This window comes from Lissotriton helveticus, chromosome 5_1 (genome assembly GCF_964261635.1).
Source record: "Lissotriton helveticus chromosome 5_1, aLisHel1.1, whole genome shotgun sequence".
In the NCBI taxonomy this organism is placed as follows: Eukaryota; Metazoa; Chordata; class Amphibia; order Caudata; family Salamandridae; genus Lissotriton; species Lissotriton helveticus.
Genome location: NC_136065.1, coordinates 456,630,592 through 456,646,067, shown reverse-complemented (window position 1 = coordinate 456,646,067; position 15,476 = coordinate 456,630,592). Strand labels below are relative to the sequence as shown.

The following is a 15,476-nucleotide window of genomic DNA, read 5'->3' as shown; positions in this document are numbered from 1 at the left end:
GTTGGGGGACAAGGTGTATGTAGGTCTATAATAATAATTCCCCTTGGGCCCTACTCTACTCTGTAGTTCTGTGTGTACAGGATTACACCATGTTGCTGTGAGTTGGCTGAAGTTATTTCTTAACCGAAACCAGCAATAGAGTACAGTCGAGAATTATTCATGGGAATGTACTTTTGGAGACTAGGGACGGCGGGAGGCACAAAACCTCAAATAAGACAGCGAGGTGTCTTCCATACAGTAGACAAGGTGACGCTAGCTGTTTTACGTATCTGTGATTCTGCTTGCTTTTCCTTCAGGTTACCTCTGAGCCAGTGTATTTACGTGCATGTATGGTTCCAAATAAAACTCTGCGTCTAGGGTTCTCAAATGTCCAAGTATCTTCAAGCTGTTTTTTGTATGGTTGACAGACCATTCTCTAAATATTTTTGCCCTTGTCGTCTATTTTGGTTGTCAAATACTATTAGGTCTCACAGTTCACTGGGTAAATTGCACTACCTGTTTTTAACTCCCTTTTTCTTTTCTTACTGAATGGCTTGTAAATCATGCCCCAGATGGTACTGGTCGTGTTGTCTTGATTATGAGAGCTCAGGTAATCTGTCTCCTTGTAGGCCTGATGTGGCCAGTGGAGGATAGTTCTCTTAATGACTAATCCTAAAGGAAAATATCCCTGCTACTTCATATATATGTTGAAGGACACTGGGGAATTGCAGAAGTAAGTGATGGAGACGACCCAGATGTGAAAGAGCTTAATATTACATAGTGTTCTCGCCTATGACCAAGTGTAACCCATCTAACATGATGCCGGAATATATATTTCTGTGTTGTAGTCTTTTAGAGAGAGAGTGTCGTAGCAATTATGTGATTTGCCTTTTTCGTTGAGCCCCACTGTACTGCAAACAAAAAATAAATCTGTGCACTCTTTGACCAACGAAACAATTCAAGAGCAGGGAATCTCTAGCAACCCTTACCAAGACCAAGAACAAGAAACTAACACCCAGTTACAAGCTTTGGCAAAGTCTATAGGCCTTGCATTTATTGCCAGCCCTTTGACTTTGTCAATGCTTATGCTATTGTCTTGATTTTTGCAAAACTATATAGTTGGGGAGCTGCTGTTCCCTCGGTCATATGTTACAAATGGCTAAAAGCAAAGAATATGGTTTACGTCTCCAACACCACACATTGCCATAGCAGACCCGGGCACTGAAGGGAACTCTATATGCTTACGTTTCCCATGTAACAGACCAGAAGGCTGTCACTGAGTGAAGTTAGCCAGTGGCTGAAGTGGGCTGACCCATTGCCTCATGCTGTATACTGTAGTAGGCGGAAGAAAAATGTGAATGACACTACAACAGAAATGAGGGATAAAATGAGCTAACTGAAAGCCCTTATTAGTATTGTAAAGAAAACATATGTATGTATAAGATATTGTAGCACGTTTTGATGGATTCTAAAAAGGTGTATATTCTACTTTGTGAAATTGGGAAGATCCTGCTGACATCTCAGTTTTCTTATTGTCTTTATTTCTAGTTTTAGCCTATCTAGGCTTCTGGGGTTTTTATTGCTACCTGATATTTTTCTTAAATGAAGGAATGAACTGAAGATTTTGGAGGTGATAGACTTTGAAGGTCATGCAGTTCAGCTTGAAGTTTGTTATGGCTTCTAGCAGGAGCCAATGGAGTTTTTTCAGATATGAAAGGAAAACGTCCTTCCCCCTTTATGGCACTCGGACCCATGACATCAATTAATACAAAAGAAGATCAGCATGGCGATAAAAACAGAAACATTTTACACTATTTTTTGTCTTGGAATTAAGATTTTCTAATAAAGTGTTCTGGATTTTGTTATTGTTTTAAGCACTTTAGCATTTGCACTTTATTGCTGAAGTACTTTAGGGTCATGTGGTCAAGCATTTGGGAGGGCCTCTAATATTTTATTGCCCTGTACCATAGGCACTTTCTTTGAAGTATTCAAAATTGTTGTCTGAAATAATATGATGAATGGCTTTACATGCATAAGACCAGGAAATATCGGAAAAGTTGATGACAAATTGAATGTTATATTTGGCATTGCAGTTGATTGGTATTGTAGTGATTGATATCTAGGTCTCTAACCTATTTTATGAGATTTGTTATTTGAACGGTGTCAGTCAGTCAATGTCGGGTAACTAAATGATTCATACAATAATATTGGGCATTTTGATAGACTTTATTGTCTTGCTCCTGAGATAACATTTGTAAGCATTTTGTTTCCTTCTAAAGCACTTTAGCATTTGCACTATATTTCTGAAGCACTTTAGGATTATACAACCATAGACTCTAGATGCATTTTAATTCAATTATCATACTTTAGTATTTGCACTCTTTTGAGTCTTGAGAAATTACTTTTGGGCATAAAAGGAATAGTTCAGTATGCATAATACCAAGGAAATATCAGAAAATGTGTTGATGGACATTAGGAGTCAGGGGACCTGCATTCAGAGCCGTGAATACCAACTAAGATCAAACAGCCAAATGAGTTGTATTGACATTTTCAATATGTATTGCTTATGACCATCTGTTGGTGTTTGATATAAGGAAAAAGTTCTCATTGGGATGTAGGAAGAAAAATGGATAGGAAGAAAAATATTCAAAGAGATTGTAAGAAATTGTCTTCCTGGTGTAAGACCCTGCCCTCTATAATCGACGTGGAGATGGATCCTTTAATTTGAGGACACATGAGAAAACTACTTTACACTAATTTTATAAGTGTCTTCTGGAAAATGGTTCCTCTCCGATAATCGTTGCATTGGAGGATTTTGACTTTTTTTGCATTGTGGTATTAATTTATAAAGAAATGAGTAGTATAGACAAGAGAAAAGACTAAGTTAAATAATTTAACATTGAGCACGATGACAGCAGTGGAGAAAAACCCAATAACAATGCAAAGAAAGCAAATGTAAAGTGAAACAAAAATCATTGTTATGATGGGAGGAGGTGGACCATTCTAGTTGTTTTTAGCACTAGTAAAAGGACTTTTAAACTGTGTCTCTCTAAAGAGGAATGTCTGTACTTTTGGAATCTGTGGTCTAGTTGAAAGCGAAACGCTGAAACGCTTCGGCCATTTAATGCAGGTTTTTGCACTTTGTGGTAAAGGCTAAATATTGAGATTTGTAGTTTCAAAGTGGATCATGATGCTGCTTCTACTTTCTGAAGAAGAAACATAAGGAGATGTTATATATATAATAAAGACAAAGGTGAGCGCCGCTTTGTGACATATTTTACATCACTTTAATAAGATTTAATGAGTGGCTGGCAACAGTAGGTTAATGAATTGGGATTTCGGTACTTACTGACACATTGGAAAGCACTTCAGGAAAGGCGGCCAATACTCGGAACCAGACTAGATCACCCGGGGGGTGGCAGGCACGCAAAGCGGGCGCAAATGCATGTTCCGCCCCTGGGGCACCTCGGTAATATGGCCTCAGGATTTTGGAGGCGATGGACTTCAAAGGTCATAGAGGTCTGCTTGAAGTTTGTGATCGCTTCTAGCAGGAGCTAATGGAATTCTTTAGAAATGTGATCAAATTTTATCTTGAAAAAATCTGACTAAAAAAAGAGTTTGGCTGTAGCTGGAGATGGTTTTACAGTGCCATTAGGATGACAGTATACCCTGAATAACAAAGTGAACGTCTCCAAGTAGTGGCAAGGGTGTATTTCTTTCAGTGAATGTAGGGCGGGTCTCAAGGTTTTTGCTGTGTGTTCAATTTGAGTGGGCATGGGCAGATATGACTCAAGTCATGTGCCCAATGAGTTGACTTCGCTGATCATTGTGTGGAGAGGCCAGCAGTGTGTAGTTTCGAGTGACAATATTTATGGAATTTGCAGTTGTTTGGGTGGACTAGAAGAATGATTTCTCTTTTATTCAGATTGAGTTTGAGAAAATTCAGACATTAATTTGTTCAGACTTAAAGAGTGTTGAAAAACAGTGTTCGAGAGAGTGTTGAAAGTGAAAGAGGGGCCAACTAATAAAAGCATAGGATGCGAGTTAGAGTCTTTAGAGGCCGAGATGTCCTCCTGTGCTATGTATATAGGGTTTCCACTATATTGTTTAAGTATTAATTTAATTGGCACCTGTCGCGGATGAGGGAAGATGAAAGGAATTGCATGATTTTTATATCTAGAGAAGTCTGCCAGTGGTTTCAGACTGAGAGCTATGAATAGTTCTGATCCTCTAATCCCGGAATCCTCTGCTGGTTCCTCATCCTGGTGAGTGTCTAGGCCTCTCAGAAGTAGAAGAGGAGCCCACATGAACAGCCTTCCGTGTGCAAAAGAGAACTGATTGATTGGAAAGAGATACAGAAAGGGAGAGAAAGAAGCACCCAGCACCGTTGAGGCTTCATTGATTGACACTGACTGATTAAGCCATGGTACTGACACCCTAAGTACTTTATCAATGTAGGTTAGACCTCCGCTGAGACACTGTGACACCATGTCTGTTTCTTTCTTTGTAGTATGTTGCTCCAGCAGACTTCAAACGCTGGTGATCTCTCTGATTTGCTGTAAACAGGTCATTCGTTTGTTGTCTCCTAATACTGCACATGCTTCCCTATTGTAGATTTTGCTAACTGATGACAGCATGACAATAGCCACAACACCCTGTTGCAGACAATGCCTTCTAATAGCTCCTAACCTTGAGCCAAGAGTGTTTTATTGTGACCGGTGCTGTCTTCTGATGTTCCCAAACATGGCCACCATGTTGCATTGTTTCCTCGCAATAAACAGCAATCTTGAAGCCATATGTTCCCTTTTGTTGCAGGTGGTGCCGCAGATCGCGAGAAGATGCCTGTCAACCATGAAGCATTCCTTCTGATGGCTAATTCGCAGCATGAGATGGAGGACTGGGTGAAAGCCATTCGTCGGGTCATCTGGGCACCTTTCGGTGGAGGTATTTCTATGTTTTATCTTAGTCCTTGCTAGAGATGATACACATCACCTAAGTGGCCTCAAGGCACAAGAAAAGTTGGTGTGTGCTAAAGGGCACTAACACAGATAGTTCATTGGTGAACAGCCAAGGTTTGAAAAGGTTCCTTAATTAAAGATGGTTCACAAATTAATGAACTGTGATCTCCTGGTTTCTCAGAAGCATGGGTTTACTAGTGAGAAAGAGATTAAAGAACAGAAAGTGAGATGAGGGAAATGTCTGAGAAATTTATTCAGTGCAAGCGTGGGGCAAAATCCAGGAAATAACTGAAGTGTCTTAAATTACATTGTTTTGTGGACTGGAAGCCAAGGAAATGCTTCGAGACAGACCGGTGCTTAGCCTTGTCTTGCACCACAGTTAAGAAGATGGAGTACTACATATCAAACACATTTGTAGGTGCTTATTTGTGTAGAATCGCACCTCAGTCAAACTCACAGGCACACCCAAGAGAGGATAGCAACATGACAAACCCTTGGAGGGAGAGACCACATTGCCATAAAGAAGTTGTTTTTGCAAAGCGTCAGTGTATAAAATGCATACTAAAATCAGCTCCTATACTTCATTTACCTAAACAGCATTATAAATCTTATTCATTCAGTGATAAAATGCAAAACTAAAAGATATATTCGGCAGAGTGTTGTTACTATTCCTATTAGTATGCCTCGTACAATGTCTACTACCACAATAAAAAAAATTGAGGGCCTTCTACCACAGTTGGTACTCGGCCCCACTTATAGGAGTTATGTCTGAATAATTTGATTGTGATTCATTCCACCACACCCGGTGTAAGAAAGCAGGGCTTTTTGCTGATGTCCCCCCCCCCATTTTGACTACTAAATACTGGTTTTTGACTCTGACAGTGCACTGAAGCCTGCTAACCAGGCTCCAGTGCCAGTGCTCTCTCCCTAAAACTGTTATTTGTAAATGGGCAATCTCAATTGACAAGGACTTTACCCCCTTACTATTCAGTAGTATATGGTACCAGGGGTAACCAGGGCATGGGTGGCAAAGGGGTCCTACGTGCTTGCAGCACTGTTTGTGCTACTGTGAATGACCCATGTTAACTACTGACAGCAGGCCGGCCCTTGCAGACTGCAAGAGCAGTGCTAAGTGCTCAAACTCTACTGTGCCCTCACCATGTGTGGCACAGTCAATGCACTATTTTGTATTATATATCAGGCACCCCTAAGGATGGCCTTCTGAGCCCAGGAGGCAGGGTGCATTATATTAAAAGTGAGGACATATAAGTGAAAGCCTATATGTCTCAATAGTGGCTTTCCCCATTGGAAACTACTATAAGTGTCACCTGTCCATAGAATAACATGTGCTGACACCCGGGCATTCTTGAGGTTGGCATGCTCCATTATGGATCAGTCAAAACATGTCATGTTTGGTATCAAACAACGTGCATTTTCACCCCTGACATGTATCGAATGCCCTGGGTCATCTGGTAGGCACTCAGGTGGCTACCTTAGTTTAGAGGTTGCCGTCCTGTTTGGCCCCGTGTTTTCCAAGCCAGCTGCCACCAAAACAGGAGTCTGACCTCCTGCCAGTCAGTGTGATCCCTCCCAGGAGTCATGAGCAGTGCTAAGTGCTCAAACTCTACTGTGCCCTCACCATGTGTGGCACAGTCAATGCACTATTTTGTATTATATATCAGGCACCCCTAAGGATGGCCTTCTGAGCCCAGGAGGCAGGGTGCATTATATTAAAAGTGAGGACATATAAGTGAAAGCCTATATGTCTCAATAGTGGCTTTCCCCATTGGAAACTACTATAATTGTCACCTGTCCATAGAATAACATGGGCTGACACTCGGGCATTCTTGAGGTTGGCATGCTCCATCATTGGGGACACAGAAGGGACCCGGGTCATCGACAACATAAACTTGAACAAACAAAGAGGAGGATACTTTGGACCTGTGACAACACGTCTTGAAACTGTATGAATGAGGTTCTCCTAGGCTAAAGGTCAGTTTCCCACAAATGAAAGACCCCCTAAGAGAGCCAGGAGCAAACCCAGACTCCCGTGAACTAGTGGGACTAACCCCCTGCAAACTGCAGGTAAAACAACACTCAGGAACCATCTGGCCCTCTGAGGGACTGGCCAAATCCAGATGGACTAATGCATAGTGCAAACTGTAGTCCGGCCTACCACGAAGTTTCAAGCTGTGTCCGTCTTTCGTTGGACCTCCAGTTGTTGAAGTAGATCTCAGCTGAGCTTACCTGCTACCAAGACTTGTTGGTCGCTAGTTCGGTAACTGACCTGTTAATTCGATGTTGTAGCAAGAGGGCATTCCACAACACCTGCGACCAACGTCGGCAACCACCCTGCTCTGGTGTTTTCGAATCTTGTTTTCAGCAGCACCATGTAAAGTGGTAAAAGCAGCTCTCCCGCTGCTCCTATTCAGCATCATGGACTTCCAGGACAACTCTGCACTTGGCTCTACGGGCCAGATAAAATTAAACTGGAGGCTGTGGCTTGGTCCTGGGACCCGCATCACCTTTACCCTGCAAGAGTACAACGCAACGCGACCTGGAAGTAATCGATTGTCACTAGTGGCTTTTCCCCATTGACCGCAGTGTTACATTTTCACTGTATTATTTTGAATTGATTTTCTATTACTTCTGTCTATAACTCCAGTTTTATGTATGCAATTCCATTTGTTTTGGTGTCTAAATTAATATAAAAATGCACTAAATTTTTATAAATTGGTGACAGATTTCTCTTGAGTCGTGTCAATTACTTGTCATCCATGTTGGTACTGTGAAATGCTTAACACATGTCCCTATAATAAAGCCTGACTGCTCTTTGCCACTCTACCAGGACTGAGCGAAGGATTTAAATATTGTGAATCCAAGGACAATCTTTGGGGTATTGTAATATTTATTTATTTATTTATTTATTTGTGCGTTTTTATATAGCGCAGACTTTACCCGAAGGTGTCAGAGCGCTTCACAATAGGAACAAAACTGATACATGAGAACATTACAAGTGAACAAAATACAAAAGCAAACGTTACATTAAATGAAGCAATAATGTCAATCGTGAGCCAACAAAATACAAGAGGTAGCAAAACGGTGCATTACAAAAGTGACAATCGTGAACCAACAAAAGACAAAAGGTAGCAAACGGTGCATTACAAAAGTGACAATCGTTAACCAACAAAATACAAGAGGTAGCAAAACGGTGCATTACAAAAGTGACAATCGTGAACCAACAAAATACAAGAGGTAGCAAAACGGTGCATTACAGGAGGAAACAAACGTTACGTAGGCCATGGTGGCACTTGTGCAGGTATCGAAAATAAGCAAATGTGAGAGGTAGAAAACAGTGTGTTACAAGAGAAAGTGACGGGTGCATGTTACACACGAGTACCAAACACAGGTAGAAAGATAATACCGCAATAAATGGCCAACTCTCAAACCGCAAGAACACACTGGGAGGACACTTCCATAGTCATGTACAGTAGATTTTTCTATAATGGAAGGGCTTCCTTCAGCTAATAGAGAGGCCATGGATTACATTTGGAAGTGTCTTTGAAGGAGGAGAACTTTGAGGTTAGTTTTGAAGGCCTGGGAGGAGGTGGTGGTCCGGAGCTGCGGCGGAAGGGAGTTCCAGATTTTCACCGCGTTGCCTGAAAAGGATTGTGCCATCGTTCTTTCCTTCTTGAAAGTGGGAGGTTCAAGCAGAAGATTTTCCGCATTACGTGATGGTCTAGAGCCTCCAGAGAGTTTCAGTTTATTCGCCAGGTAGCAAGGAGAGGAGGAGTGCAAGGCTTTGTGGGTGATACAAGCAGTCTTGTAGATAGCTCTAGCCTCGATTGGAAGCCAGCAGAGGGTGGATAACATCGGTGTGATGTGGTCGCTTCTTTTGGCCCCATAAATGAAACAAGCTGCTGAATGTAAAACAGATTTAAGGGGGGACAGGTGGGATTTGGGGAGGCCAGTACGAAGAGAATTGCAGTAGTCAAGTCTGGAGAGGACCAGCGATTGCACCAGGGTTATAAGGTCCTGCTCCGGGAAGAAGCGACTGATTCCCCAAAGAAGGCGCTGATGGTATCGAGCAGACTTTGCAATGGAATTGATGTGAGGGGTTAGATTGAGTTTTTTGTCGAGAGTGACACCCAGGGATTTTGCGCTGTCGGCAATGATGGGATTAGTGTTCAGTAGATTCAACTGATTCATCCATGATTGCACCGGGGGAGGAGAGATTGAAGAGGAGAAGAGGAGGAATTCGGTTTTGGAGGGATTCAGAATCAGTTGATGAGTAAACATCCAGTTATGAATGGAGTCGAGAGTAGAGCTTAGGATAGAGAGATCGTGAGTGGAGGCAACCTTGAGGTAGATTTGAGTGTCGTCAACATAGAGATGATAGTGGATCCCGGATTTACTTAGGAGATTTCCTAGTGGTTCTAAATAGAGGTTGAACAATGTGGGTGCAAGTATAGAGCCTTGAGGAACACCTTGACCTACCGCCACAGGAGATGAGAGACTGTTCGCTATTTTGATCATTTGTGATCTATCAGAGAGGAAGGAGGAAAACTATTTAAGCACAGTGCCCATTCTCTGTTTAAGAATGTTGAGGAGGGTGTTGTGATTGACAGTGTCAAAGGCTGCAGAAAGGTCAAGGAGAATTAGAAGACAGGACCCCCCCGAGTCGAGGATCCTCAGCGCGTCATCAACCACTTGCAGTAGGGCTGTTTCAGTGCTGCAGTTTTGAAGGAAGCCAGACTGGAAATTGTCAAGAAGATCATTGTCCTTGATATGACAAGAGAGTTGTTTCGCTACACATCTTTCTGTAATCTTCGCAAGAAAGGGTAAGTTAGTGATGGGGCGGAAGTTGTTGAGGTCAGACGCATCAGCAGTTGGTTTTTTAAGAAGCGGGGTGACCTGCCCAGTTTTGAAGGAGACAGGAAGGGAGCCTTGATAAAGGGAGAGGTTGACCAGAGTGGTCCAGTAGGAGAGGGAAAGGGTATAAATGTCAATGGCACTGGGGATGGGGTCCAGATGATGGTTGGAGGGCTTTGTTTCGCAGATGCACTTGAGGAGGGCATCTTCAGAAATGGGATCGAAGTTTTGCCAAATGGCTAAGGATTTGCACTCCTCTGGAGGGGTAGGATGAGCGACCTGATCCACAAGTGATTTCACTTTTTCATCGAAGAATATAGCGAAATCCGCTGCACTCTTTGCAGAATCCTCCAGCTTGGAGGCAGGGGAGAGCAGTCAGGACTCTTGATGAGATCAAATAGTTTTTTGGGTCTATTTTTGGCTGAGTCAAGGAGGGTTTTGAAGTGCGCTGCTTTCCCAAGGAAGATGTGTTTGTGGCACTTGGACCTTGCGGAGCGAAACGTGGACAAGTTATCGATGGAGGGCACTTGCCTCCATTGTTTCTCCAGGAATCTTAGCTGCTTCCTTTCTTCATAGAGGGATTTGTTGAACCAAGGTGCTGAGGGGGTGGGCCTTATCCTTTTGCTTTTGAGTGGAGCGACATTGTTGATTTCATCTGCAAGAACTGTGAGGCATTGGGAGGTGAGATCGTCAACATCTAGGTTCAGATCTAGCCTTGGAAGTGATAACAAAGCTGATTCACAGAGGGGACCGACATCAATATTTTGAACATCACGGAACCAGGAGATAGCCCTCTTGGGTTGGCCAAGTGTTATAGCGTGTGATAGTTGAATAGAGAATGGGATGAGAAGGTGGTCAGACCAGTCTACGTGAATAGGGGTAGTGATGGAAAGCATGCCTGCTTTAGAAATAACAAGGTCCAGGATTGAGCCCTTAGAGTGTGTTGATTCTGTGCAGTGTTGGATGAGATCGTTGACAGAGAGGAAGGTGGCCAGGGAGTTTGCGGAGGAGTCTTGCGGTGAGCCCCAATGGAGATTAAAGTCACCCACGAAGGTCTGATTGTCACTTTGCGAGTACTGGTCACTGATGAAGTCAGTGAGTTCCTCCAAAAACAAAGGGCCACCACGAGGGAGGCGGTAAATGACATGGAATCTAGAGGGTGAAAGGTGGTGCACTTGTAGCTCAAAAGAAAGGCATTCAAAGGTGTGGAAGGAGCTGATAGGAGAGGCCTTAAGTTGAAGGGTGTTTCTAAAGATGACTGCAACACCTCCCCCGTGTCAGTTCTGTCATTCCTAAGTATAGAATAGCCTGTAGGTAATAGGAGATCAAACATAGAATGCGAGGTATCTTTGAACCAGGTCTCTGTGAGGAAGAGCATGTCAATATTGTGGTGGGTGATGGTATCTGAGATTTCAAGTTTGTGTTTTACTGCAGATCTGCAGTTGTGGAGCAGACAGCGCAGCTCTGTCAGGACGGTTTTGGTGACAGGGGCACTTGGGCTCTGAAGGGTGTTTGGGATGTTGTGCTTATGTGGGGGTGCTCGGGAGGGTTTAGGTGTATGCTTGGTTCTGAAAGAGGAGATGGTTGGAAGAGTGTAGATAGTAGGGTTGCTAGGGTATGCAGGTTGAGGAAGGGCGGCGTTCGAAGACTTGTGCGAGTTAACAAAGTTTGCAGCCTGATTGAGCTTGGCTAAATTGAGATGAGGGGGCGAGGTGCAACTCGTGGGAAGTTGGGAAGGGGAGGGGGTGCACGGAAAGGTGGAAATCTTATAGCCTAGAAGTGAAATTGCAGCTGTAAGCTGGGAGATGGAGGTGATAAGGCAACCTAGCTTATTTTCCAGCGAGAGTAATGCAGAGCACGGAAGGTTGGGTGGATCGATGGAAACAGGTGGGGGTGGAATTGGTGGTGGAATTGGTGGTGGAGGGCAGGGAGAGTTGGGGGGATAGGAGGTGAGTTGGGGTGTAAGGTTCAAAAGTGGGGAAAGATGGATGTTGAGAGCGGGAGTTAATGAGTCGGAGGTTAAGGGGATCAGCCGCTATGGCAATGTCCGATTTCCCTGTAGTCCAGTCCGTCTCTTTTAACTGCTAACACAAAGAGGTCTGTGCGGCTTTGGCCTCATAACTAAATTGCTCTATAGACACACACCTGAGGAGCTACTTTAAACCTTTGGTGGAAAAAACATAATGTTCTAGGTCACCCAAAATTGTTGACTCTGTCACATTTTCCAGGGGCTCTTTAGTATAGCCAGTGCAGAGTTACCCTGCACACAGAGTTGTGAGGGGCCCACTGCATCCTCAGTCATGCTTGTCATTTGCTACTACTGATCTGGGCACAGTGCATGTCACTGAGTAAACTTTCGTCCGGCCGAGCTAGTGTTAGGCTAATCAGTGGTGTAATGAGAAATGCAGTAAGTTGATAGTCTTAAGGGAAATGCAAGGAAGTCATTATTGGTTTGTTCCTTGTCTTTGCAGAGTTGAGTCAGCCTCTTCATAGAATGTGATGTCTGTTGGTACTCCTACTTTCCATCACTTCCCACAAGACCCACTTTTCATATCTGCACTACTATGCCCATTTGTGATTTCCAAGTACATAATCCCCTTAACCATGAGTGGGATCGATCACTAGCCACTAGAGCGGAGTCCTCTGTAGAGACACAGGGCGATCCGTCACTGGCTACCGGAGCCGAGTCCTCTGGAGAGACAGCAGGCAATCCATCCCTGGCCACTGGAGTGGATTCCTCTGGGGAGATACCATGCAATCCATCCCTGGCCACTGGAGCGAAGTCCTATGGAGAGACACCAGGCGATCCATCCCTGGCCACTGGAGCGAAGTCCTCTGGATAGACACCAGAGGATCCCTGCTTCTAGTTTCACAAACATATTTGGGGCTCCAGTGGGTCGCTCTCAAACTGAGGCCCCATCCCTGCAGAAACTGAGCTATTATGGATCACATTTTCTGAATTATTTCTTTCACATTTTACCTTTCTTTTGGTTGATCTACTCCATCAATGTCAATAACATTCCTGTTCTCTTTTAATAAGATAACCAGGTCCCTACTTATCCTTTATTCCCTGCTCTATTGTAGAATATAAAACGTCTCATAAAAATCCACTCTTCAGTTCTCATTATCCACTCATAAAGAGAATGACCTGTAAAACCTGTTCCCAGTGGCGCACCCAACGGGATATGTAGACTTTAGAGAAACCATTCGATATTTCTCCATCAAGGGTTGCAGAAAAGTCTCCGATGCCCTCCTATGTGACACTGAAGGAGGGCTGGTAAGTAAAGGTTGATTGTTTGCAGATGGTACGAAATCCTACCATACAAGCCTTGTCTGCTCTGGTCTCCTACTATGCTTTTAGCTCTGCCAGTATCAAGACTTTGCTGTGAATGGGATGCCTTGCTGGACACAGTGAAGGTATGGTCCATATTGCAGAAAAGGCTTGATGTGCCTTGCAAACTGATTGCAAAACTTTTCTTAGCCTTGAAACCTTGTAGCACTGTGTAACAAGATCATAACATACTCAGTGATGCTCCAGTAACAATACTTTAGTCTGGTACTTTGGCCAAATGCAGGGAGTGAGTTGGCTCAGAGACCATTTCTGCCTTGCATTGGAACGGAGTCCATCGATGCCTTGCCCTGGAGCAGAGTCCATCGATGCCTTGCCCTGGAGCGGAGTCCATCGATGCCTTGCCCTGGAGCGGAGTCCATCGATGCCTTGCCCTGGAGCGGAGTCCATCGATGCCTTGCCCTGGAGCAGAGTCCATCGATGCCTTGCCCTGGAGCGGATGCAAAAATAACAGTTGATGGACAGAATGTAGAACAATGTCATACATTCACCCCAGTACAGAGATCTGGGCCTAAATCCATCGTTTTTTTGCACTCCACACCACCCCAGTTCAGACATGGCCATATGCAAATCAGCCTTGACCCTGTGCCTCATGGGAAAAGTCCAGCCCGAACTGTCAAGCCATGTCTTTCCTGGACCTGAATCAAGCATCCTAGGACCGGTTACTGGGTATCCGCCGTCTTCAGCCAGGATAGCTTGACTCCGGTGGTGTGGAGAGCATGGGACTCACGTCTGAGCATACCCATCCCACTCGGGGTAACAAATGCAAAAATAACAGTTGATGGACAGAATGTAGACCAATGTCATAAATTCACCCCAGTACAGAGATCTGGGCCTAAATCCATCGTTTTTTTGCACTCCACACCACCCCAGTTCAGACATGGCCATATGCAAATCCGCCTTGACCCTGTGCCTCATGGGAACAGTCTAGCCCGAACTGCCAAGCCATGTCTTTCCTGGACCAGAATCAAGCATCCTAGGACCGGTTTCTGGCTATCAGCCGTCTTCAGCCAGGATAGCTTGACTCCAGTGGTGTGGAGAGCATGGGACTCACGTCTGAGCATACCCATCCCACTCAGGGTGACAAATGCAAAAATAACAGTCCATCAACTGTTGTTTTTGCATTTGTCACCCCGAGTGTGACAGGTATGCTCAGACGTGAGTCCCGTGCTCTCCACACCACTGGAGTCAAGCTATCCTGGCTGAAGACGGCTGATAGCCAGAAACCGGTCCTAGGATGCTTGATTCCGGTCCAAGGAAGACATGGCTTGGCAATTTGGGCTGTACTGTTCCCATGAGACACAGGGTCAAGGCTGATTTGCATATGGCCATGTCTGAATTGGGGTGGTGTGGTGAGCAAAAAAACGATGGATTTAGGCCCAGATCTCTGTACTGGGGTGAATGTAGGACATTGTTCTGCATTCTGTCCATCAACTGTTGTTTTTGCATTTGCCCTGGAGCGGAGTCCATCGATGCCTTGCCCTGGAGCGGAGTCCATCGATGCCTTGCCCTGGAGCGGAGTCCATCGATGCCTTGCCCTGGAGCGGAGTCCATCAATGCCTTGCCCTGGAGCGGAGTCCATCCATGCCTTGCCCCGTAACGGAGTCAATCCATGCCTTGCCCCAGAGCGGAATCCATCCATGCCTTGCCCTGGAGCAGAGTCCATCGATGCCTTGCCCTGGAGCAGAGTCCATCGATGCCTTGCCCTGGAGCAGAGTCCATCGATGCCTTGCCCTGGAGCAGAGTCCATCGATGCCTTGCCCTGGAGCAGAGTCCATCGATGCCTTGCCCTGGAGCAGAGTCCATCGATGCCTTGCCCTGGAGCAGAGTCCATCGATGCCTTGCCCTGGAGCAGAGTCCATCGATGCCTTGCCCAGGAGCAGAGTCCATCGGTGCCTTGCCCTGCAGCGGAGTCCATTGGTGCCTTGCCCCGGAGCAGAGTCCATCATCGGTGCCTGGCCCCGTAGCGGAGTCCATCATCGGTGCCTGGCCCCGTAGCGGAGTCCATCATCGGTGCCTGGCCCCGTAGCGGAGTCCATCATCGGTGCCTGGCCCCGTAGCGGAGTCCATCATCGGTGCCTGGCCCCGTAGCGGAGTCCATCATCGGTGCCTGGCCCCGTAGCGGAGTCCATCATCGGTGCCTGGCCCCGTAGCGGAGTCCATCATCGGTGCCTGGCCCCGTAGCGGAGTCCATCATCGGTGCCTGGCCCCGTAGCGGAGTCCATCATCGGTGCCTGGCCCCATAGCGGAGTCCATCATTGGTGCCTTTCCCCGGAGCGGAGTCCATCCATGCCTTGCCCCGTAACGGAGTCAATCCA

The 15,476-nt window shown here is 45.3% G+C and overlaps 1 protein-coding gene across 2 annotated transcripts in view; it reads left to right on the top strand.

Annotated features, from left to right (window-relative positions):
• ARHGAP22 (Rho GTPase activating protein 22) overlaps positions 1-15,476 on the top strand; it is a 485,114-nt gene that overhangs the window by 390,358 nt on the left and 79,280 nt on the right. For both annotated transcript variants that reach the window (XM_078642703.1, XM_078642704.1), the window contains one exon: positions 4,795-4,923. In XM_078642703.1, the coding sequence (XP_078498829.1) occupies positions 4,795-4,923 (129 nt within the window). The remainder of the gene's footprint in view (positions 1-4,794; positions 4,924-15,476) is intronic.